Source organism: Lucilia cuprina, chromosome 4 (assembly GCF_022045245.1).
Source record: "Lucilia cuprina isolate Lc7/37 chromosome 4, ASM2204524v1, whole genome shotgun sequence".
In the NCBI taxonomy this organism is placed as follows: Eukaryota; Metazoa; Arthropoda; class Insecta; order Diptera; family Calliphoridae; genus Lucilia; species Lucilia cuprina.
Genome location: NC_060952.1, coordinates 10,081,471 through 10,109,068, shown reverse-complemented (window position 1 = coordinate 10,109,068; position 27,598 = coordinate 10,081,471). Strand labels below are relative to the sequence as shown.

At 28.4% G+C, this 27,598-nt stretch overlaps 1 protein-coding gene across 1 annotated transcript in view; it reads right to left on the bottom strand.

The window, feature by feature from the left end:
• LOC111680965 (formin-J) overlaps nt 1–27,314 on the bottom strand; it is a 78,375-nt gene extending 51,061 nt beyond the window's left edge. Inside the window, exons 1-2 of the mRNA XM_023442680.2 lie at nt 27,181–27,314; nt 19,002–21,978 (exon numbers count right to left, since the gene is read on the bottom strand). Of these exons, the coding sequence (XP_023298448.2) occupies nt 19,002–21,073 (2,072 nt within the window). The 5' untranslated portion in view covers nt 21,074–21,978; nt 27,181–27,314. The remainder of the gene's footprint in view (nt 1–19,001; nt 21,979–27,180) is intronic.
• Nucleotides 27,315–27,598: the final 284 nt, after the last annotated feature.

The following is a 27,598-nucleotide window of genomic DNA, read 5'->3' as shown; positions in this document are numbered from 1 at the left end:
AAGTCATTTTTTGAAGGGGGTTTGTATGGGGGCTAGGGTCAAATATAGGTCGATCCTTACGAAAATCTGCAGTATCATTTATAATTATATAAAACTTATTTGTGCCAATTTTTAGAGAGATAGCAGATTATTTGACGTAATTATAGCATAAAAAGTTCAAATCGGGAGGTACGGTTGTATGGGGGCTAGGTGAAATAATGGGCCGATTTCAACCATTTTCAATAGGCTTCGTCCTTGTGCCAAAAAACATGCTTGGTCCAAATTTCATCAAATTATCTTGAAAATTGCGGCCTGTACCTTGCGCACAAGGTTTACATGGACAGCCAGCCAGCCAGCCAGCCGGACAGACGGACGGACGGACGGACATGTCTTAATCGACTCAAAAAATGATTCTGAATCGATCGGTATACTTTAAGGTGGGTATTGGACCAATATTTTTGTATGTTACAAACATCAGCACAAACGTATAATACCCTCCCCACTATAGTGGAGTAGGGTATAACAAAGCAACATTTATATTAACGATCAATGATCTTTCAATAGTCAACTTTGACTAACTACGAACCAAAAAGCAACAACTGGCAAACTGGAATTTAAAGAAAATTATAATGAATATCGAAAAAAAATTCAAATTTAACAAATTCAAAACTAAACTACGACAAAGAAACTCCTCTTTGTAATTCCTAGAAATTAAAAACGACAAAAAAAAAACAAAATTATAACTTTGGCTTTAACAGAAAATTCGTATTAATAACAAACATTTTTTTTAGTTTAAATATAAACATTAGTTAGCTAAAACTAAGCAGTAGTAGATTGTTGCATGTTTTCTTGCCACAATTTGATTATGTTTTGTATTTTTCTCTGTGGCTATAAGCTAAATTGTGTTATTTGTTTGCACATGTTTAGTAAAATTTGTTAAATAAAATACATTCATACATATGTACAAAAACTATTACTTAATGCAGTTATTAAAATTTGTATTCAATTTTAGTTTTTTAATACATATACACATGTGTTCAAATAAACTTTAATAAAATAATAAATAATGAAGACGAATCCGAATTGTTACTACTTATCATATAGATAGATAGATAGATAGATAGATAGATAGATAGATAGATAGATAGATAGATAGATAGATAGATAGATAGATAGATAGATAGATAGATAGATAGATAGATAGATAGATAGATAGATAGATAGATAGATAGATAGATAGATAGATAGATAGATAGATAGATAGATAGATAGATAGATAGATAGATAGATAGATAGATAGATAGATAGATAGATAGATAGATAGATAGATAGATATAGATAGATAGATAGATAGAATATAGATAGATAGATAGATAGATAGATAGATAGATAGATAGATAGATAGATAGATAGATAGATAGATAGATAGATAGATAGATAGATAGATAGATAGATAGATAGATAGATAGATAGATAGATAGATAGATAGATAGATAGATAGATAGATAGATAGATAGATAGATAGATAGATAGATAGATAGATAGATAGATAGATAGATAGATAGATAGATAGATAGATAGATAGATAGATAGATAGATAGATAGATAGATAGATAGATAGATAGATAGATAGATAGATAGATAGATAGATAGATAGATAGATAGATAGATAGATAGATAGATAGATAGATAGATAGATAGATAGATAGATAGATAGATAGATAGATAGATAGATAGATAGATAGATAGATAGATAGATAGATAGATAGATAGATAGATAGATAGATAGATAGATAGATAGATAGATAGATAGATAGATAGATAGATAGATAGATAGATAGATAGATAGATAGATAGATAGATAGATAGATAGATAGATAGATAGATAGATAGATAGATAGATAGATAGATAGATAGATAGATAGATAGATAGATAGATAGATAGATAGATAGATAGATAGATAGATAGATAGATAGATAGATAGATAGATAGATAGATAGATAGATAGATAGATAGATAGATAGATAGATAGATAGATAGATAGATAGATAGATAGATAGATAGATAGATAGATAGATAGATAGATAGATAGATAGATAGATAGATAATAGATAGATAGATAGATAGATAGATAGATAGAAATAGATAGATAGATAGATAGATAGATAGATAGATAGATAGATAGATAGATAGATAGATAGATAGATAGATAGATAGATAGATAGATAGATAGATATAGAGTATATAGATAGATAGATAAGATATATATATATAGAATAGATAGATAGATAGATAGATAGATAGATAGATAGATAGATAGATAGATAGATAGATAGATAGATAGATAGATAGATAGATAGATAGATAGATAGATAGATAGATAGATAGATAGATAGATAGATAGATAGATAGATAGATAGATAGATAGATAGATAGATAGATAGATAGATAGATAGATAGATAGATAGATAGATAGATAGATAGATAGATAGATAGATAGATAGATAGATAGATAGATAGATAGATAGATAGATTTCTTTTTATACAAAATTTTTCATTTATTTTCTTTTTATAGAAAATTTTCTATAAATTTTATTTTTATAACAAATTTTCTTCTATTGGAAAATTTTTCCAAAAAATTTCTTTTAATGGAAAATTTTTCTTAATTTTCGATAAATTTTCTTTTAATGGATAATTTTCGATATTTTTTTTTTATATAGAAAATCAAAAAAAAAATTTTCTTTTACTGAAAAATTTTTCTTAATTTTCGATAAATTTTCTTTTAATGGATAATTTTTGATAAAATTTTTTTATATAGAAAATCATCGATCATCTTTATATAGAAAATCATCGATTAATTTTCTTTATATAGAAAATCTTTGATAAATTTTCTTTTTAAAGAAAATTTTCTATACATTTTCTTTTTATAGAAAAATTTCGATAATTTTTTTTATACACAATTTTTGATAAATATTCTTTCACAGCAAATTTTTGGTAAATTTTGTATTTAAAGAATATATTTGTTAAAGTTTTTAGAATTTTTCTACAGAACACGAGACCCATTTGGCACACAGTTGGTTTTATAACTTTAGAGACTTACGTATGAAAATTTTTGTCTTGCCCTACCAACCGTGGTGCAAATTTTACCCAAATCGATTTTTTGTAAAATACATGCTCTATTTTTTCTCCAACTTTTACCCATGCATCACACTATATCTTCAAATTAATTCATTGATCCACTTACATTTACAACACTAAACATAACTACAACTTTATCATTCGTTTAAAAATAAAAAAGAAAACATTAAAAACAAACATTATATTAATTAAAAAAAAAACGTTGTAGGTATCTTTTGATATTAACTTCAGTTTGTTCATTCAATTAATGTATTCATTAATCAATCATATTTTCTTGGGTAAATGTAATATTATTTGAAGTGTGGCAAATATGAAATATTTTTCTATTTCTCTACTCTAACTTTATAATCACAACTGAAACATTTGTTCGTGTTAACGTTTAGTTCGGTATTTACAAGGAAGTTGTCAAAATGAAAATTTAATCGAAGTTGATGTCTTACATTTTTTTGATAATTAACATAAAAGGTGTTTTTAATTTAGAAATAGTGTACGATCTAGGAATGAGTTGAGTTATGTATAGCAGAATCGTATTTAAAATGTTTTACAATTTGTGTCAAAAAATATGATTGAAAAATAATTTGTTTCGAGAAATGTCAATTTTAAATATCGGCATTATTTCTTTCATGTTTAATAATGATGTATCACAAAATACCATGATAAAATGTAATACACATTGCATAAAACACCTCGAGTTAAAAAATTTGAGATAATCTATAAGTTAGACTCTGTAGTGTATAATACCATGTGGATAATAGTTAAAGATCAATTATAAACTTTAAAGTCATTCTTATATAAAGTCCATATAGACCTCTTAAAACTAACCTTATATTCAACCTAGCCAAATTTTATCTATTTCATGATCCGATTTCAACAAACCAATACTTTCCCCATTATAATGGTTTTGGGCTTAAATATATACTAATAAGTTTATATGGAAAAAGTGATTTTAATATTAAGTTCAATTCAATTTTCACCCTCTCTTCACTAACGCCACTGACACACTTGCGTCCATATTTCTTTCTCAAGCTTTCAATTCATGCTCGCACTTATTCCTATATCTCAATGTATTTAACGTGCAGTTAATTACAGTGAACTCAAGTTAACTTGAGACGGACATACGGATGAGAGCGTACTGTTCATATTTATTAACAACAAATTACTCATGTACAAATGTACTGCTATTTGCAATAATAATAACAACAACACAACTATTACTAATACTTAGTCTAATATAAAGCCAACTGTAATAGACATCATCTAAACGTAAATAGAAATTGTAATTGGATCATCATCATTAATCCAAAAAGATTTATAAAAAAAAAAAAACATATTTATGAGTTTGTAATTGTAGTCCCATATGAAAACAGAAAAATTTCCCAGCAGTTTTACAGGGTGTCCATGTATCGTAGAGTTTTTTAATAACATGAAGTTCCTTTGTTCATTCCTTCTTTCAAGAATTTATATGATTCGCAACGACTTTCAGAAGTAAAAATGCCCAATCTAGCAGGAAAAAACTTATAACTCGCTTTTTCAAGCCGTAGCATAATGCAACTTTACACATTTTTCATATAAAAATGGATAAAATCTGATAACTGGGCGCGACATATTTATTGGCTATTCAATGGCAATGGCTAATCTGTTTGATATAATTTTCATTATTTTGATATTTTGGAAGGCCACGCCCCCAACTTTTGCTTCGCTCATTTTGGTGCCAAAGTGTTCCATGTGTGTTACTGTTGCTATTTTCTTAAGGGTTTTTGCTAAAATTTTCTATTTATGTAGTCACATGCCCACTGTTGTTGGTCCGCCCACTTTTTTTAGATGAATATCAAAGTTCTTTGTACAAAATTTAAAGCATCTAGATCTATTAGTGAACCAGATAAATAATTTGAATTTAATTAATATGGGATTTACTACTCCCCCCTTGGTAGTCCACCAATTTATTAGCCAAAAAATATTCCGCCCACTTTTTATGCCAAAAAATCAAATTGATACAAAAGTGGCTCAGGCAATGTTATATTTTCTCAGATATACTGATTTAATATTTTTTGTTAATATTAAAGGTACCACGCCCACTATAACCATTCCGCCCATTTCGAGTAAAACATTGTTATGGATGTCAAAGACGTTCGGACTTTAGCTGTTGCAACTTTTGAGTTACGCGACTTTCGTGCATCCTCGCTTTCTTGGAGATATTGTGAAATATTCAAGGAAATCGGCTTATCAGTTTAGTCGTATAAAAACTTTAAACATACAAACAAACTTTCGAATAATCAAACAATCGTCTTTTTGTCGAAAAAAATCGAAAAGTCGAAGTCGACTATTTTGTTCCAAAAAAAATCGGTAACTCGCCTATCGTCTGTGAAAAAAGTCGAAAAGTCGACTTTGTTAATAAGAGTCGAAAAGTCAAAAAGACGAAAAAAAGTCGACTATTTATAAATGTAGTCGAAAAGTCTATAAAATACTTATAGTCTAAAGGTCGACTTTTCGTTTCAACTATAGAACCCTACAAACTAGTCGATATAGTCACCCCGAACTGTAGGGATATCTGCACTTTTATCTGTTGTAAAAATATAGATATAATTGTTTGTCTATGTATGTGTAATTAATATTGCAAAGATTGACATAAACTATAATCCAATTTAAAGCGTTGTTTTTATTGTTGGTACATTCATATTCATACGATTATTAAATTAAAGCAGAAGAAAAACAGAATTGTAGCACAACAAACCACAGAAAATGAACACAACAACAGACCAAATACATAACAAATAAAGCACAACAAATGCTACAATACAATCAAGTAAGCAGTGATGGGCACTATTAGAATTCTATGTACATGTACCTAGGCAATACATTTAAGAGGTATAGAAAACTTGACTGTTTCAACTATATCTTTAAGCTCTACAAAGCGTACAACTTATGTTGTCCATATATCTAGAATAACATTCAAAGTTTGTGTTGCCCATCACTGCTTAAAAAATATAAACCCAATTACAGTGTAATGTTGTTGAGGTTGTTATTTTTATTATTATTCGATTGTGTAAAGTTGTTTGTTATATTTGTTACAAATTTTACTATATACACTTGTAATTGTTGTTGTGTTTGTTGGTTCCCTGTATTATACATAGTACTTTTGTTTATTGGGTTATATTTTTATGTTCGCATGTACTACTATGTGTAAAATTACAACTATGTATTCCTTAATTACCATTATATTGTTGTAATATTACATGAACTATTGTTTATGAATGAGCATATTTTTTTGTTTTTGATAATTAGTTATAAAATCACAACTTCAAAATTTTGTAAAATTTAGCAATTTATTAAGTTTTCAAGATATAAATTTTAACATAATTATAACAACGAGTTGCAAGTTCGAAAGACTACATATCTAAGCATGTGAGATTATATTTAAATTTGCAGATTTAGTTAAAATGTTTTGTTCAATAAAATTTTCAATCACGCATAGGCGAGATTAGCGAGATATTTCTCCTAAAAGGTGGTCAACGATACAGCCTATTATACATTAAAATAAAAATTAAATAATTTAAAAACTTACTATTTTGTTTGTTTAAATTAAAAAACTTCAGCAGAAATCAAGAGAAACAACAACTTGTTGCGCACCTTTTAACTCACTATTTAATAATAAAAAGAAAAACTTGTCTTTTTTTAAACCCATTTTATATGCCGATCACATCACAATGATCTGATTTAATTTAAAAAAAATTACAACCTTGATATATTTTTAATTTCTTTTTTTATATTAGCAAAATAATAATAAAAAAAATAACGAAATTAATTAATTGTTAACACAATAAACATAAGATATATATTTTTTACCTTGATTTCATAAAAAAAGGTTAGTAAAAAATGCCACTTTTTGCTACAATAAAAAATGGTCTAAACTTTAGACTCGCAAGGAAACCAAAAGGAAATAGAAGAAATATATGTGCATAAATGTACAATATACAATATAATTAAATGTGTTACTAAAGCCGCAACTAATTGTTGGTAATTTTATTTCAGAAAAAAAATAATTGTTATTTTTTTGTTAAAGTTTTGAAATATATGATACCAATGCTATTGATTTGAAATCGAATAAAGATAATTTATTTGCACGTTCATACTTGCTGGCGATCTATTGAAAAACTGTTAACTAAAATTAAAACTTCAATATCATAATTTCAATAATCAATTTCCGCTTTAGATTATGGTATACAATTTTGTTTTTTTTATTATAATTATAATTCTCTAATATTTTTTATTATTTAAGAGTATTTTGAACTAGTTTGTTTATGTTAAATTTATTGTATTTGATGATCTTTTATGGTTTTGTTTCTGTTGTACATTTATCTTTTATTGTTGCTATTTATTAATATTTTGCTGTTTAATGCTTTTTATGTTCAATGTTGATTTTAAGGTGTTTTATGTACATTAGGGTAGCAACAAATTATTAAATTGAATTATAGTAGCGAGGGTATTATGCGTTTGTGCTGATGTTTGTAACACCCCAAAAGAATTGTAAAGCTTGTGTGCACGTTACACGTCGCAATTTTAATGATTTTTTTTCTCGCCCTTTTAAAAATGGTTGAAATCGGTCCATTATTTTGTCTAGACTCATACAACCTAACCCCCGAATAGTGTATGCCAACAAAAATCGGCAAAAATTAGCTTTATAGAAGTATTAATGACAGACCCTCAGACTCCCCTTCAGCAAAACGACCTGAAGATCGAACAAGTAAGAGTTCTATATTCGGCTGTGCCGAATCTTATATACCCTTCACCATGATGTGTTTAAAGCCTTTTGTACCTTTTGAAGAACGAAAAAGTACCAAAAAGTCCCCATCTATAGGTCCTCAGTTAATCCGGGCCATACAAACTTAATTACATGTTCCTAGGTTCAATATTGTAGAAATTGTAAAAAGTACCTTTTGAAGAACGAAAAAGTACCAAGAAGTCCCCTTTTACTGGTTCTCACTTAATCCGGGATATACGAACTTAATAACATGTTTCTAGGTTCAATATTATAGAAATTTCAAAAAGTACCTTTTGAAGAATGAAAAAGTACCAAAAAGTACCCTTTCATGGTAATTAATTACATGTTTCTAGGTTTAATATCGTAGAAATTGCAAAAAGTACCTTTTGAAAAACGAAAAAGTACCAAAAAGTCCCCTTTTATGGGTCCTTACTTAATCCGGCCATACATTACATAATTACATGTTTCTAGGTTTAATATCGTAGAAATTGCAAAAAGTACCTTTTGAAAAACGAAAAAGTACCAAAAAGTCCCCTTGTATGGGTCCTCACTTTATCCGGGCCATACATACTTAATTACATGTTTCTAGGTTCAATATTGTAGAAATTGCAAAAAGTACCTTTTGAAGAACGAAAAAGTACCAAAAAGTCCCCTTTTATGGGTCCTCACTTAATCCGGGCCATACATACTTAATTACATGTTTCTAGGTTCAATATTGTAGAAATTGCAAAAAGTACCTTTTGAACAACGAAAAAATACCAAAAAGTCCCCTTTTATGGGTCCTCACTTAATCCGGGCCATACATACTTAATTACATGTTTCTAGGTTCAATATTGTAGAAATTGCAAAAAGTACCTTTTGAAAAACGAAAAAGTACCAAAAAGTCCCCTTGTATGGGTCCTCACTTTATCCGGGCCATACATACTTAATTACATGTTTCTAGGTTCAATATTGTAGAAATTGCAAAAAGTACCTTTTGAAGAATGAAAAAGTACCAAAAAGTCCCCTTTTATGGGTCCTCACTTAATCCGGGCCATACATAATTACATGTTTCTAGGTTCAATATTGTAGAAATTGCAAAAAGTACCTTTTGAAAAACGAAAAAGTACCAAAAAGTTCCCTTGTATGGGTCCTCCTCTCTTATCCGGGCCATACATACTTAATTACATGTTTTCAGGTTCAATATTGTAGAAATTGCAAAAAGTACCTTTTGAACAACGAAAAAGTCCCCTTTTATGGGTCCTCACTTAATCCGGGCCATACATACTTAATTACATGTTTCTAGGTTCAATATTGTAGAAATTGCAAAAAGTACCTTTTGAAAAACGAAAAAGTACCAAAAACTCCCTTGTTTGGGTCCTCACTTAATCCGGGCCATGCATACTTAATTTCATGTTTCTAGGTTCAATATTATAGAAATTTCAAAAAATACCTTTTGAAGAACGAAAAAGTACCAGAAAGTCCCCTTTTATAGGTTCTCACTTAATCCAGGCTCTACATACTTAATTTCATATTTCTAGCCAATAACAAAACATTAGTGCTGCTCTCGCTCTGCTACTCTTGCTCTGCTGCTCTTGCTCTGCTTTGCTTTTATAAACAAATTACAATAACAATATTTATACCGTATTGTTATGTATTTTGTTTTTTGCAGTTTCTGTCTGAGCATGAAAAAAAATCTAATTTTATATGAAATTTTCAGAGGTTGTCTCGGTTTTTTGCTCATATCTCCGTTATTTATGGACCGATTTTGCTGATTTTAAATAGCTTTCTTGCCGGTCGTATGTCTGATAGAATTATGGAAGATTCGGATCTCGCAGATATCTGGGGTCTTCTAAAAACTGATTTCAACAAACATACAGACAGACAGACAGACAGACGGACATGGCTTAATCATCTCCGCTACCTATAAGGATCCAGAATATATATACTTTATAGGGTCGGAAAATTATATTATAGAAATTACAAACGGAATGACAAACTTATATATACCCTTCTCACGAAGGTGAAGGGTATAAAAAGTGGACTTTTTTAAGAGTTAAGTTTTTTTGCGAAATATTTTAACAGTTTTTGGACAAAATAGTGATTTGGTGGAAGAGAGATTATACTGAATCGTTTGGTACACTTTAAGAGTATAGGGACAATATTCCTATTTAAAAGAAACATCAGCACAAATCCATTATACCCATCCTACTAAAGTGGTGTAGGGTATAAAAAGTAGTATCACTTGCCAATTTTACACATTTTCATCTTTTAGTCCTACTGACAAATGACTTATGTAGCAAAATATAAAATTCCAAAATTATTTTGTTTTCAAGCGATTAAAATGAAACGTAGAAAAAAATATATAATAATGACACCGAAAAAAGTGAAATTAACCCTTAAACGAACATCTTTTTATAATAATAGAAAAAGTTTTTAAAAATGGTATAGAATAATTTGCTCTAAATTACGGTATTTTTCGAGACAATTTCATTTAAAATATTATACTGAGATTAAGATTTGCAATTGTTTTTACTTTTCCCATATACATATATTACATTAATACTAGAGTTGTCATTCGAATAAAAATTATTCGATTAATCGAGGAAATAAAATTGAAATGACGTAAGTTATACATCGAATACAAAATAAAAAAAAATCCACCATATCATTTTGAAGATTCTAATTTTTAATAGTTTTCAAGATGTATAATTTGTAATAATTTGATGAAAAATGTTAAAAAATCTTATAGTTTCTCATATAAACGAAATTTTTTATTTAATTCATATAGGAGGTGCCAGTCAAAGTCCGTCCGTTATTCTCCAAATGTTCATATGAATGTCAAAGTTCTTCATGTAGAATTTGAAGATTCTAACTCTAATAGTTTCCCAGATATACGAATTTTTTCTGTTTAATTTATATGGGGCTCACCGTCCGCCCTTTTTTTCTCCAAAATGTACGAATATAATAAAGTTCTTCTTAAAAAATTAATAAAAATCTTGTTCTATTAGTTTCCGAAATAAACGTTAGTCCGCCCGTTATTCTCTAAATGTTCCTATAAATGTCAAAGTTCTTCATGTAAAATTCTAGCTCTAATAGTTTCCCAGATATACGAATTTTTCTGTCTGTCAGATGGGGTCTCCAAGCCCTCCATGATGAAAATCCTCTTTTTTTCTCCAAAATGTTGAGTTAAATATTGAAGTTCTTGGTGCAAAATTCGAAGAATTTAGTTTAATTAATTTTAATTAAATTTTATCAATATGGGGAGGTGTCCACCCTACATTAGTAGTTCCTCAATTTATTTCCCAAAATATTAGAGTTACTCTTGCAAATTTTTAAGATTCTAACTGTAATAGTTTTCACGATTAGCGAATTTTTGTATTTTATTTGTATGTGGAAGGTGCCACGCCCCCTAATGCTAATTCGCCCAATTTTTGTGCTAAATAATCATAAAATTTGAGAACTCTTACTATTATATTATCTCAAATATACGAATTTTACATTTTCTTCATATAGGCGTGGCATTTCGCCCACTTGAAATTTTAAAACAAACAGTAGCCTATTGTTCCTTCTAAATATAAAGGAACACGCAGTGAAAATTTCATCGGTTTAGTAGTTTTAAAATCGAATCGATTACTCAAAAAAAAACTATTGTAGCTTTTTATTCGAATAAATTTAAACACGAATAATTGATAAACCTAATTAATACATATCGTTCCAGAAAATTTGTAAAAATATAGGTTATTGAAAATTTCACCTCATCTCAACCTGAGAACATAACATTAAAGTAAATATTGACAACTAGTATTACAAGTCGAAATTTTTTCATATTTCAAATATGAAAAAATTTCCATTTCCAGGCCATTGATCCTGAATCTTTACTTTTAATCGCAATTAAAAAAAATGTGTTGCAATTAACTGCAATTAAAGTTTTTTTTTGTTAAAAAATCCCCACTGTTTTTACCATGATTTAATATTGACATTTATTTCTGCAGATATATTTAATGCCAAAGTTCCTTTATTTAATTACCTTTTGTAACGACTATTTACTTGTTTCTTTTTATAATATTAATATTAATTTATATATTTGTTTACATATTTTTTACACAATTTAACATTTAATTTATTTTTATTTAAATAATATTTTGCAATCTTTCAAAGTTATAAACCAGCAAACATTAAAATCACTTTTTCTGAAATGTTTAGCACAACTAATCTCAAATGTGATTTGTGTCTAACACCCTAGTTCTAATTGAATTCAAATGTTTTGATTTGAGAAAACATTTTGAAATTGTTATGAAATCGTTTGACTTAATGTTTGTTGGGTTGTACTACAAATATACATTTACATATAATTTATTTTATTTGATGGCCATTTCATACTTATCATCACATTTGATATTGGATTTTATTTTCATTTTTTTTAATTCGAAAAAAAATCTTAATTAAGAACTAGTTATAAGAACGTCTTGTTTGAAAAAATCGAAAAACAGTTTATTTATTCATTTAGTATTAATTAAGTTTCAATAACAATTACAATTTAATTCTAAAATAATTTATAAATGTTTAGAAGCTACTTAATCAACATCAGATACTTGCATTTAGTTTTACGTTATAAACAAGATTTTTTCAAATTGTGTTAAACTGGAGAGAACAACCTGAGGTTCATGAACTAAAATAAAGATATGGAATATTCAAAGAAGCCCAAACAAGACCCAGAACAAAATTTATTTAATTAATATATTAACAAAAATTTTATATTACTTAAAAATTAAAAACATAGTCAATTAAATTTTTAATTAATTAAATCATTTTTGTCGTAATATTAACATCTTTATAATTAAAGTTGTTAATATTACGACAAAATGATTTAGTTAATAAAAAATTTAATTGACTAATTTTTAACAAAAAAGAAATAATTTTAATAACATTAGAAATTAGATAAAGAAAATGTTTCTAAATTTTCTTTTAAAAGTTTTTACAGCCCTGTCAGACTTTAATAAATAACGGAAAACACATAAACAATTATTAGTTAAAATTTCAAATAAAATCTTTCAACAAATAATTATTTTTTTCTTTCTAAGATGAGACACCAATATTAATTGTTTATTCGTTTATAATATATACGAATAACTACTGTCTGTCAGTATCTACAATAATATTATGAAAGATACTTCTATACAATAATATAAAATCTGAGATATGTATAAAAAAATTATATAAAGAAAATAGCAGATATGTTATGAACTGACACAATACGAATGTGCAAATAAAATAATGAATAATAAGCACGAAAATAAATTTACAAATATGTATAATTAAATTAATTGAAATAATAATAATAATAAATTTACTTATATTTTACTGCAGTAAACAAAGGGTGTTTCATATTTTAGGGTGCTTTATTTATTCAGTATTAAACAATTAATCGACCACATTTTTGCTAATATACTAAATACGAGAAAAATAACGAATATGAATATTATAGTCGCCTATGCTGAATCTAATAGCACCAATGATATAAATTTCAAAAGAATAACATATTTTTTGGCAATTTTATAAAAAATTTAAATTTCTCTATCTTAAAAAAATAAAAATTCTGAATGCAAAACTCTCTATCTTATCCAAAAATTATTTTGGATAAGTTTATGTTGCAAAATAAGTGTTTTTACTAATTTGGACATACTGAACACAAATCCGCAAAAATATTTGAAATCTATTTAATAGTTTTTGAGATTGATTAATTATTGCCGTATAACATTGATTTTGGACCAAAACTTCATAATCTGTTGATTTTTCAACAATTTGGTTCATATTGCTTCTTTAAATTGCATAAAATATAATATTTATTGATATTTATTGAATCAAATAAAAAATTTATATTTTTATGAAAAACTCTCTATCTGAAGGTTGTAAGAAAATTTTCATAGAAAAAAGCTCTATCTGATATAAATTTGTAAATATATATATGCAAATAATGCAAAATTTTAAATTCTTTTTATATAACGATTTAGATTAAGGTCGTAAAAATATATTGTAGATGAAAAAAATTAAAAATCTTCACGAACTAGCGAAATAAACAGTTTTATTGCTCTCCTGAAAACTTGTGTTATTTTATATAGTCCCTCGATATACTCTTCATGAATTCAAGTGTCGTAAAGATAATGTAATTGCCCAATTCACAATTGAAGTCGTATTGTTGTAGCGTTGTATGTCATAATATCTTTTCAAATAAAATTTTTTGAAACAAATACAAATTAATAATAAAAAAAATTTAGAATAATTTATTAGCTATAAAGGATTTTTATAGTTAACCGATCCTCATAAATTTAGGTTTCATGACCATAATTTTTTGGGTTTTTTTGTGTTGAATTTCATCATTACATCGGCATTTTAATACCATCTATGAGGTGTTAAAATCGGAATAATAGACACTATTATGGGTCATTCCTCATAGAGATTTTGATTAATATAAAACAGTCGTATGTAAAATTTCGTTGATAACTGACATTTTAAAGCTAGATATGTCACTTTCTGAAAGACTTTATATGGGAGGTAGGATCAGTCATAGACTGATGAAATTCGATCAAAAAATTAATGTCTTATAAAACTTCTTTATTTTGAATTTTGTCGCAGTACTAGTATTTTTAAACCTGTTATGAGTATTAAAGTAATTTTCTCAAAGGGATGTTATATGGTTGTAGGGTCCATCATGGACCGATCTTCATAAAAATTTTTAGAAAGATATCATTTCTTATGAGTTGTTAGTCAAAATATCATATGTACTCAGATAATATATACTTCTGCGACCTATACTTCGATATGTTACAGACGTAATAACATAAGCACTCTAGATACCCAGCCCAAAAGATATAAATTTGAGTCCACCAGATGGTGGCATATTAGTAGAAAGTAATAATCATTTCTCCAAAAGATGGGTAAAATAATTACTTTCGGAATTACAACAAAAAAAAACTACTTTTAAGAGTATAATCTCTAGGTCACTTGAGGACAGTAAAGAGACGACTGTCTCCGCTCCCGCTTACAAAGGGGACACTAAAGTGACGACTGTCTTCATTCTCTATTACAAAGGGTACATTCGTGACGAATGACCCAAAACATACGAATTACGATCATCTAGGTGGTTAACTATTAGTGGAAGTTACTGTCTTTTTCGTATGCATTGACTCTTTGTCGAACTGCTGGGTATGCTTTTGTCGTGTATATGTGATCGTAAATTTAAATATATAAACTCTTAGTAAATCCCGATATAGGGTACATTATTGTGAAGTTTGCTACTTTTAAATAACTTTTTTTTGCGAAAGTTCGTACGTTAAGCGGATTTTTAAATTTCGATCTATAAGCAGATCGGGCTCTGCTATTAAACGAAACACGAATTTTCAATTTTCTTACATTTTCTTCATCGCTCATAATAATTCACTCTGTATTATAATAACCAAATACTTTTTGCCATTCAAAACTTAACCTATGAGTCACATTAAAAAATTTAACAAAATAATTTTATTGAAATTGCAAAACAAGTTGTTATTGTTGTTTATCCATAATTGATAAAAAATAATAACATTTACATACTTATGAACACACTTTAATTAAATTTCTCAAAATGCACTTACATTTTTGATATAAGATTATTTTTACATTTTATAATTCACTTAATTTTTATGTTAAATGCAAGTTTTTTTCTAATTATTTCCCTTAAAATTTATGGCATATTTATGTCATATTCCTAAGAAACTTTTAATGTAACTAAAATTATTTTTTTAAGTACCGAGAAAATTGTATTTGTTATTTATCTTGTATTACTTTTATTTTAGAATTTTGTTTGTTTTACTCTTTTTTTCTCTTTTGAAATTATAATAATATTGTCTTTATTATTCATATGCAATAATTTGCATATAATTTTTCGTTGTTGCTGTTTTTTCTTCGCTTTGCAATTCAAAACCCAACTGAAAATTACAAAAGCAAACCGCGAAATTATTTCTTTTTTCTTTTCAAATAAAATTAAAAAAAAAGACTCGTTATTGTCTGTAACCATAAAAAGGCTTGATATATACATTAGTGTTGCAAAAGAATTATTATAATTGTAAGTGACTAACGGTTACTTAAGGTTAGTGGTTATTTTTGCTAAATGTTGGAAATGAGGATTTTTTTCTTTAATTATTATAAAACATCGAACTAGTGCCGTACTCCTCAAAGTACGGTACTAGTTCGATGTTATTTTGCCTATAGTAACCCAGCAAAAAAAAGAACTTCCAAAGAAGCGAAAAAGAAATACTGAATAAGGAATGAAAGAGTAATGATTTTGACAGAGGCTTATCATGGAGCGATTTATTTGATTCTAAATTCAAAACTATAATAATAATATATTAACATAAATAAGGAATTGATAAACAGTTCGAAACTAGTTCGATGTTATTTTTCCTATAGTTACCTAGCAGAAAAAGAACTTCCAAAGAAGAGAAAAAGAAGTACTGAAAAAAACATGAAAAAGTTATGAGTGTAACACATGCTATTAACATAAGGAATAAACATTACTTCCACAAAAGCTAAAAAATTACTTTTGAAGTGGTGATATATGAGTTCATTTAGAAGCAGTTTGTTTTATTTTTGCTGCAAATTAAAACCAGATTTCTTGATATGAATGTTAAACCGACAAATTTATATATTCTCATTAAAGGTTCTCAAATAGTCCGTCTGTCTACCTGTTGATAGAGTACGAACAAAAGTAGCTGAAGTTCATAAATATAAATATATATTCTATAGATATGGTTAAATTGGTCCACAATTTTATTTAGCCGCCATGGTTCCCGGAATACAATTAATTTGTTCCCGAAATACAATTAAAATCACAAATATGTTAATTATTTATTATAACAATCGTTTGCATTTAAATTTCATTCTTTAAAGTTCAATAAACAAAGGACCATATTTGAACCTAGCCCGTATATGGGGGCTACAATCATCATCAGAAAATTGCTTTAGTTAAAGAATGGCTTATTCTCATGAAAAGATTTTAACGTTCAGAACTACATGGTGAATAGCAGATTAGCGATTTAATTCCTATTAAAATAGTTTTATATATATCAAATTTCATGATGATTGGGGTTTATTGGACATTAGCTCCATATAAGATCCCTATCAGGAAATAGCTTAAATAATCGTATCTTACTTAAAAACAGCATAGTGATTAAAATGGAGAATAAAGATGTTTATAGGATCCAATAAGAATCGTTCCCCATTTTTCTTTGAAAATAATAAATAGTGATTAAAATGGAGAATAAAGATGTTTATAGGATCCAATAAGAGTCGTTCCCCATTTTTCTTTGAAAATAACCATTAACTCTAGCTGTGGACCAAAAATAACGCTCTAAATAGAGAAAAGTGTAAAAATAATCTTGGGACGATGTCCCCTATATGTGAAAGAGATAACTGACCGAGATAACTCTATATAACCTCGCGTACAAAAATCAGTTTACTGTAGAAATTAAGAGAAAGATGAACAAAAAATGAATTGATCTAAATTTCCAATAAAAATTTGTTATTAAACAATATTATTTTTGAAATTCTTCTAATTCTCACAAATTATTCGATACTTTACTTATTTCCACATATTATTCGAAACTTTACTTCTTAATATTTTAGAGATTTTAGTTTATTAACACTAAAAACTCTAAAATATAGAAATTTTTTCTTTTAATTTGCATAATTTTTTCTTCAATCTTACACTTCAAACGGTTACCACACAACCAGTGAAATAATTTGAATTCTTAATATTCTTTGACTAACGAATATTTTTATATTTATATTAAGAGACTCCAAATCATAGTAAAAGTCACAAAATCACACAATTTTATTGTTTTTAATTTACTCAAATACACTTGTGCTCGTTGCACACAATTTTGCCAAACTACCTCCAAAGCTCGATTGTAACTACAATAATTACCCATAGTAGGAATGCGAAGCATGTCAACTTTTTTATTTTCATTAAAGTTTTTTATTTTAGTTTTCAAAGTTTAATAATAATAATGGAAATATGGTTAGTTAAAATGTTAAGGGGAATAGAAATGAAATTTGCACAGTTGCACCAAAAGTTGCTTCAAAATTCCATAAATTGCACAACTTAGCTAAGCTATGCATACAACATAAGCTAGGCTATGAAAAAATAAAAAGAATATGACAAATTTGGAAATAGTGACAAGATTTTCTAATATGTTTGTGTAAAAATTGTGATACACGGTTGTCAGATCTTACAAAGTTGGCAGTAAAATGTCTAACAACAGTGTCAACTTACAAATTTTGTATTATTCTGACAACATTGCAGAAGCAAAAATTGTAAGTTCACACGATTGCTAGACATTTTTTAAACAACGTTGTAAGATCTGACAACCGTGTATCAGAGCATTTACCCAAATATGTTAGAAAATATTGTCACTATTTTAAAAGTTGTCATATGTGCCTTTATTTTCTCAATTTATTCAATTTAATTTCAGTTAACGATATGTAATTTACTCTATCGTACTATTTACTATATTGTGTTTAGATCGACTACGTCTAAAGTGGTGCCATGTAGTATCTCGCATCTAACTTCAAATCAGATGTTTGTTTTTGTTTTTCTTTTAAGTTTCTTTGTTTCATTTTGAATGTATTTTTAAGCGATTGCTAGTTTTTTTAATTACTGCAGCAATTGCAATTTTCTTTTGTTGACAAGCAAATGACAATATTTCTGCCTTTTTTTTGCAATAAATACTTGATTTTTACATTCAAAACTTATCGCACGCCCACATTATATTCGCAATGAGAATTTATTTTAATCTAAAATATTTTAATTGGAATATGAATGTCATGTGAAAAGTAGGAAAAATAAACAAATGCATTTGTTGGTCTAATGTGTAAGTGTGTATGAGTGGGTATTTCTAATGCGTATTTCATGAAGTTGAAAAAGGGAAATATTTGATTTCAAATGGTAAATTAATTTTCTAATTGAACTCCTAACATAAATTTGGATTTCTACCCTGGCTAGATGAAAGACCACTATATGAAGACCTTTTCTTTGGATGAAGTCTTCGTTATTAACTTTAAGATTTATACAAAAATTATCTTTAACCTTAATATCGTCACACTTACCTTTTAACATTACGGTTTCTCTTAGCCTGTTGCTGCAACTGAATTTGCTGTTGTTGCTGCTGATGCTGTTCAGCTTCCTTAACACTATCCCACGAATCACCCACACCCGACGAAGACATTTCATCCATACGTTCTTCATCCTCTAAACCGGAATCCTCCAAACTAATATGACAACTGGTGAGCGTTACTTGCTTGCCATTATCGCCCACCTCAATCCAATCGGAGGTGCGTATGCGTGCAGAACGTTCAGTGCCATAGGGCGAGGAATCGGAAGAACAGCCAGAAGGTGTACGTTTGCGTGGTGAATTTTGGGCGGTTATAACTTTTAAAGATTTCTTAAGTTCCTCTTCAACATCACCATCGGCATCTTCGATATTATCGGCATCAATGTCATCATCATTAGCGGGAAGTTTATGATGATGATGTTTGGGTATTTGTTGTGGTGTTGAACGTTGTTGTTGATCTTTTTGTAGCTGTTGGTCTTGTTGTTGCTTATTGTTGTTGACTTGAATCTCCAGAGTTTTAAATTGTTTGTAATTTTGAAATTGTTTGTCAATTGTTGCGGATTCTTTAACCGACAGAGGCGACAGTGGTTGCAACAATTGTTGTTGTTGTGTTGTTTGCAAATTTTCCATAGAACATGATCTAGTGCGCATGGCAGCCAGTTCAGAAATTAGCATTTCATGAAATGCAGCCGATTTTTTCTCTGGAGAATTAAAAGCCGATACCACTTGTCTGACATTGCCGGTTGCCGGCAATTTGTTAGTATTTTGATTATTCGCAGCTGCTGCAGTGGTCGTTATATTTATGCGCGTACAATTATTATTGTCATTGTTAAGCGCATAATCCTTGGAGGTAGTCACCACTGTTACATTATTTGCATTATTCAGTTTCATAGGCTCCGCCTGATGCTGTATGGCTCTTTCATGTTTCGTTATAATGGTATTGGTGGCTAAATTTGATTCTAAAGCATTTTGTTTCTGCTGATTCACCATTATTTCCGAGAACAAACGTTCGGCGGCATTTTTAAGATTATTTTTGATTTCCACTGTTTTACCAGTCAAATAGCTGCTCGTGGTATTGGTATTCACTGTGGTAATATTCGAACGTGAGGTAAAATTTTCTATAGAAGTTTTAGAGCGTTTAAAAAGATTCACGTGTAGAGTGCTTGAAGAAGTTGAAGATGATGTGGTTGTGTTGGTGGAACTGTTATCGTCCACATCTAAAGTAGCGACGGGAACTTTAACAATTTTACGAGGTTTTGGCAGAGGTTGGGAAGTGGGCTGTAATTGTTGCACTTGTATCTTTCCCACTCTTTCAAAGTCGGCCTTGCCCAAGCTGAGACGTGTATCTTTTGCCAAGGCAGAGGGTTTATTTTGAGGTGAAGCAGCACCCATAGAGTGATGGCGATTTAAAGTAACTACACCCTGAGCAGACTGAACAATAACTATATTGTTATCTTGGCTGTTGTTGGTGTTAGTGTTTTTGTTACTGTTGGATTTTGTTTCAGTTTCTTTAACTTCCGGTTGAGGTGCTGTTATGCGTGGTTTGAAATTTGTTGGTACATCGGGAGCTTTTCTTAATTTTAACGGTGGTTTAGGTGCCTGCGTGCCATTTGCCAATTTAGCTTTGTTGGCTGCTGCTGTTGTTGCAGCCGCTGCCGATGTTGTTCTGGTAATGGCAGTTGTTGCTGTCTGAGTGCTAGCTTCATTACGTTTCTCACGTTCGTCTTGGCGTTTTTGCAAATTCAATGATGGTGATTTGTAGATAACCGTGCGACCGCCACTTGTTGTAACTGAAGTAGAATTGGCTGTTGCTGTTGTCGTGTTGGTGTTGCTGGCATTTGCTATTATGGGTTTTTTAAGAATCTGTGGTTGTTCTAGACCTACTTTGCTCATTAAACGTTGCGATGTTGCTGTTGTAGCTGCCGCTGTTGAAGATGTTGATTGTGATGATACATCACGTTGTTGTGTTTTTAATAAACTTGATTGTTGTGGTCTGGGTGGTACGGGAGGTCCCGGTTTTTTCGGCTGAGGGGTAGGTATCATAGTTGTAAATGTTGTGGTTGCCATTTTACGTTGCTGGTTTGTTTACAACAATATGTTGCCAGCTCTGACGTCTCTTAACGCTGCTTATTTTCAAGCTGGGCTGACTGGTTTTCTGTTGTTATTGTCGGTTTCTTCCAGTTATTGTTGTTTGTCTCAACTGGGTCTAGCAAAGTGGTTCTTTGCTGTCTTTTGACTGTGCTTTAGCAAATGCGAAGTAAAATCATAAACCTGTCTTTGTAGGTCACTTCTACTTCGTTCACTTGTCTCCTCTCCTCACCTTTATGTTTGCTGCTGCCACTATTACTGCTGTTGCTGTTGCTTGTGTTATTAATATTATTATTGTGGTTTTTGTTGCTGTGACTCCAACTCACTTACTCACTCGCACGCTCGTTCCCTCACTGGCTGGCTGTCTTTTAGTTTTTTTGTCTGTTTGTTTCGCTGACTGGCTCGTTTGGTTTCGGTAAACAAAAAACAAACTCTAGTGTTTTTGTTTTAATTTATGTTTAGCATACTATACGTTGTAGACAACAAAAACAACAACGAATTTATACAAACAACTAAATCTGGTTTCATCTTAGCTGTTTCTACTACGAGCTTATTATTTAGTTTTTGGACCACATTTACCCAGCTTCAAGCTTTCCAAAGTTACGTTTCAATAGTTTTTCTTGGTATTTATTGCGATGATTTTGATGGTGACAAAAAAATCTCATTCAGAATATTGTCATTTTCTTAACACCTTTGTAAAGTGGTTTTATATGTAAGAGGGATTCTATACCAGAATTATAAGTTCTAACTCAGTTTTTTTACAGTTTACGAAGATTTTTTTAGCTGCCTTTTCTGTGTACAATACAGGTTCATATAATGTGTCTTACTTTTTGATTTAAGAATGGCCTACAAACGATTATTGCACTTAACTCGTTTTCATTGATCTACAAATAAAATATAATACAAATGAAAAAAAAATATTTTAAATTAAATTGCAATAAATTAAATGAGTCTTTTGTTTAAAAAGAAATAAATAAATAAAACACAACAACAATAAAAAATTACTTCAAGGATACAAAGTAAAAAATTCATCAAAAATTTTATGATTTTGAATATTTATTAATGATATATTTCTTTGAATTTTAATTAAATATAAACAATAATTTTTGTTGATCTTTAAAATATGAAGAATTTGAAATTTGTGTTTTTGCCTAGTTCTCTTTTTTTGACAGCTGTCAAAACTCTAAGCAAATAGCTTATGTAATTAATTATGAAATTTTTGTATTCAACTGCAGTTCAATGCAAATTGTTAAAACATTTTATAAATTAAATCATATTAAAATGCAGAATTGTTTTAAATAAATTATATACATATATGTCAAATTTGACAACTAGTTGACATGTCAGTTATGTTATTTAGAAATATGTATACAAAAATCGTTTTATATGCAAATCATATTAAATATATCAAATTAATTTAACCAAACCACAAACAAATACATGTTTTTTTATTATTCATTTATCTTTTCAAATATTTTTCTTTTTACCTCAATGGTTTATATTACTGTAATGTCAAAAAGATGATAAACAAATGATTGTCATTTTGACAGATTTTAAATGACATGAAATTTAATATGAACTATAAAGAAAAATTAGGTAAAATGCACATAAAGTTATTACTTTTTAATTGTGTTGTTTTTTAAAAAAATTTTCGAAAAATCAAGATTGAAAATGTTGTTTCTTTTTTTTGTAGAACTGATTTTTAGATCGACAAGTTATCTAAAGCAGTTTTCTTAAAAGAAACATTTCTATTAAAAACAAGTATGAATCTATAGTCGGACATGGCCGACTTTTTAAATAATTCCGGAATATTTTTAATTATTCATGACAAAAAAGAGATTTTCTACGAGAGGGTTCATACGGAGTTAAGGGTTAGTATGGACCTATCCTTATAAGCATTGGTAGAAGAATATACGTATACAATTTTCAATAGCGTTGGGTCAAAAGAGAAGTATGTGATAAATTTCATCAAATTATCTTCAGTATCGAGACCTGTACCCTGCGCGCAACCTTTACATGGACACATAGACAGATGGACATAGCTTAATCTAATCAGAAAGTGATTTTAGGCTCAAACGCATAATACCCTCCCCCTATAGTGGTGTAGGGTATAAAAAGTCGAAGTCATGAGACCATACTCTTCTGTCGCACTGAACTATGCTTACAACAACATTAGGACAACTTTATTAAATATCTCAAAAAATACAAAGTTCTTGTATTGAACGTTAAAAATGGACTGTGTAATCATTATTTTTTCTATTGACATACATACGAACATAAAACTATATGTAAACAATTTAACATACATACATATGTATGTATATGTATGTATATAAACTTAGATTAAAATAAAATTTAATACATTTTGAATTCAATTAAATTGTTATGAATTGTATGTGCAACACTAACTGCATTGCGACTGAATTGTGCAGCGAAGCGGCATAAATGCTCACAAACATACACATATGTATATATTTATTTTGTAATCGAACTAATTTTATTTCTGATAAATTTTTAATTAACCCACTTAACGTGTAAAACGTTACCAATCATGTAGAACAAAAGAATATGTGAAAATTTTCAATTTAAAGCGAGAAGTAGTATGTTTGCAGGCATCATATTAGTTTCCCCCTAAAAATTTTTTTTTCTTGTTCACACCAGATGGTGGTAATTTTTAAAATGTTTTTTAATTATAAATGATAATATTGATTGATATTATCTTAATAAGCGCCTAGTGTTGAATGATCTTTAGAAAAGGGTTTTTTATTTTGTTTCAATAAATTTTAATTAAAATATCATTGTTTATATATTGAATTTAAATTATATTGATATCTTTATTTGATAGGCAACAAAGTGTTAATTATAAATTAAGTATTAAAAATAAATAAATTAAATATTGAATAACAATTGACAGCCAGAGAGCGTGAGTTAACTTTGTACAATATATATTTGGGATTATAGAATCGCATATTATTCTTGGCAAAAACGAGTATGTCAGATTGCTAATTTATGACTTATTTTTTTAACCCACTGCGCCATAAATGTAAATAGAGAAGATAAAGTTAAATAACCTGCCGAGTTCGTAATAAATATATCTTCAGCTTTATGTGCTAATTCTTCAACGAGTTTCATTAAGTCTATTATTTCACAGAAGATTTTCTTTTGATTTCTTTTAAAATTTAAGGTTTGATCTTAATTAAAAGTCCGATTTATAGGAATTAAGTTTTGAAAATTATTTTATTTTTTACGCTACAATTTTGATCTCTTTTATGTTTTATTGATCCTTCACCCACCTTAAAGTATAACAATAGGCTCGATTTAGCAATGTCCGTCCCTCCATCTGTGTGTTCATGTAAAGCTTGTCTGCACGCTACATATCGGTACTTTATACCATACAAACGTACCTCCCGAAAAAGGCTTTTGTGCCCAAAATTATGTTAATGTTCTAGTATATATAAAGAAATCGCCAAAACTGAATGTCTAAATGACAGTGCAGATTTTTGTATCGATCGGCCCTAGACCCTATACAAACTCCCATTCAGAAAATGAGTTGAATGTCATAAGTCAATTATAAACACTAAAAAACGATGTAATTCTACCAAAATTTATAAGAGTAGATCCATATTTACTTTGGCCCTCATATAAGACCTCTTGTAAAAGATAATTTTTTGTAAACAAAAAGTAAAAATTTTCCGGAATTAAGATAATAGACTAATTAAATGCTTAATTATTTGAAAAGCATGCCCATTGATGTGGGATATCATATGGACCAGAAATACTGCTTTTATTAATTTTCACGTTAAGCTCAAAATTACGACATTTTTGAGATCCTTTTCGAAAAGACTTAAAAAATTTTGTTGTTTAACATTTTGACCTCAGATCAAAATCTGTAGTTAATGGAAGGAATCTGGCCACTATTGGGTTTGTTGCGCTCTTCTTTTCATATGTATATTAGTAATGGGATAAAAACGTATGTAAATGATATACAGTGAATCAATTAAGTAACTTGCTTATGAAAAATTTTATAAATTTTAAGAAAAAACTTTGTCTGTACAATTATTTTTAGCAAAATAAAGCAATTTGTTTGTTGTATTTTTTAAAGAATGTCTTATATTTAATTTTCTACAATAAAAATCGTGATATTAATTAACGAGATTTTTGATAAAATGTGAACGTATTATAAATTTTTTAGGTCAATAAAGTATTTTTCTTTTTTAGTTTTTTTGTTCATTTTTTAAATATCGAAATTGCCTCATTATTATCCTTTAAACATTTTTAAGGCAAACAACATCACATTTTCACACAATGAGGATATGGGTTTTGGAAATTGCAATTGAAAAATAGTTAACACTCGTCCTTTCAACAATAAAACAATAAATTTCAAAAAGGAACTAAAAAATAATTTAAAAAACCCCAACGAAGTTAACCGGAATCCTCAATATGCAAAATACTTTATTGACGTGCAAATTCTGACGAAAAATAATAAAATGCAACAACAAATGCACCAAATTTTTTTTTTAAATATTTTTTTTCTTGGTTTTCCCATTTTATAAAATCTCTATTTTTAATTGGAAAACATAAATTCATAAATTCGAATTTTATTTATGAATAAAAAACAAAATTCTCTTAAAAAAGGTAGGCAAAAAACTTAGTTGATTCACTGTATATTAATACAATTTTGTATTAAATTCAGTTCTTATGTTGAAAGAAAATATTTTAATACATTTTTTATATGATATAGGATATTATAAAGTCAGATTTGACCGACTACTTGTTTTACATAAATTAAATTGAACATACATTTAATTGTTCACTTTTCGTTCAAGGAAAAACCATCGTTATTTGCTTTTAATCTAAAATTTAATTATTAAAACAAAATCAGGAAATTGTAATTGTCAGTCCGAATAAAAGGATGTCCGTACGATTAAATTTAAATGTCAGCCACTTGAAATTTTCATTTTGTTTTTCTTCAAACAAAACCGTTTAAGGAAACAATGAAATAAAGTGCCCGCTGAAGCTGTCTTTCTTCCTAAAACTGCAGGCGTCATTGGTGGTAGTAGTGGTAGCAAAAAACAAATACACTAAAAAATCAAATGATTGACCTCCTACAATAGAAATTTTGCTTTGTTTGTATTTGAATTTTGAATACATAATCTGGAAAAGCAAACAAGGGGAATTCATCAGCAACACAACAGTGTAATAGAGTTAAAAAAAACATGGATCAAGCCTGAACAGAAGAAGAAAATAAAACTATGAAAAACGTAACAAACAAATTGTAAAACAAGCAAATCAACCAACTGCAAACATACGTTCACACACACACACAGAGATAGAGATTACATACATATTTGTACATATGTAATATATACATATGAGCCAGCTATCTAATGTTTTTGATATCTAGATACATGTGTATACACATACATACAAACATATGTATACATATTGTAATATTGATAAACAACTAATTCGTAAAATACAACAATAACAACAAAAAGAAACACTTTCCAAATTACAACAACCAACTACAAATATACACACAGACTCACACAACAACAAAAATCTATCGAAAGAAAATTAGAGAAGCACCTACTTATCTGGTTTTATTATTTAAACTTAAAATGAACAAAATATATGTGTAAAAAAATACTAAAAACATACTAAAAAACACACACCAAAAACAACTACAACTTATAGAGCGATAAATTACAAATAAATTAAAAACAACAACAACAAAATCTAAAAAAATCTACACACATTTACATACTTACACTCATTGAAAAGAAAGAAAAAACCTTTCACTAAAAAATCTACTTAATAAACAAATTTATTTATTTAAATATAAAGTAAAAAATAAAGTTGAACAAAGAAAACACACAACAAAAGAAAAACACTGTTAATTGTATGGGTGTAATGAAAAATTAATAACACACCGAAATTCACAAAACAATTGTTAACAATTTTCAAAAGTGTAATAAAAATTATTGAAACAAAAAAAAGCACAACGACTGATTTCAAAAACAAATTTTAATTACATATTCAAATCTTAAATAAATCGCAAGCGAATTTCAATTAAGTTAACAAACCTATTGTTTAGTTTTTTTCCTCTTAATTTAATGCGCTCTATTCCGTTACTCTAAAATTACTATTAAAAGTTTTTTGTCTTACATTTTTTTGAACTTGTTGAACTTTCCACTGCATTAAAATTAATGATTAATCAGTTTGTTAATGTCAATCACAGATCGTTTTGAACCGAAATCAATATAGCTCTTCATTGGGCCAAAGATAATATTAAATATTAATATGTACCAATATCTATACAATATATTTTCTGGTCAAACATGTAGTCAAGTCTATAATCTAGTCCATAATATAATCCATAGTCTATAGTTTAGGCTATTGTTCAGTCCATTTTCTAGTTTACAGTAGACTTTTAGTCTATTTACTTGACCTAAGCTAGACTATAGACTAGAACACATAGGTCAGACTAGCCCATAGTCTAGT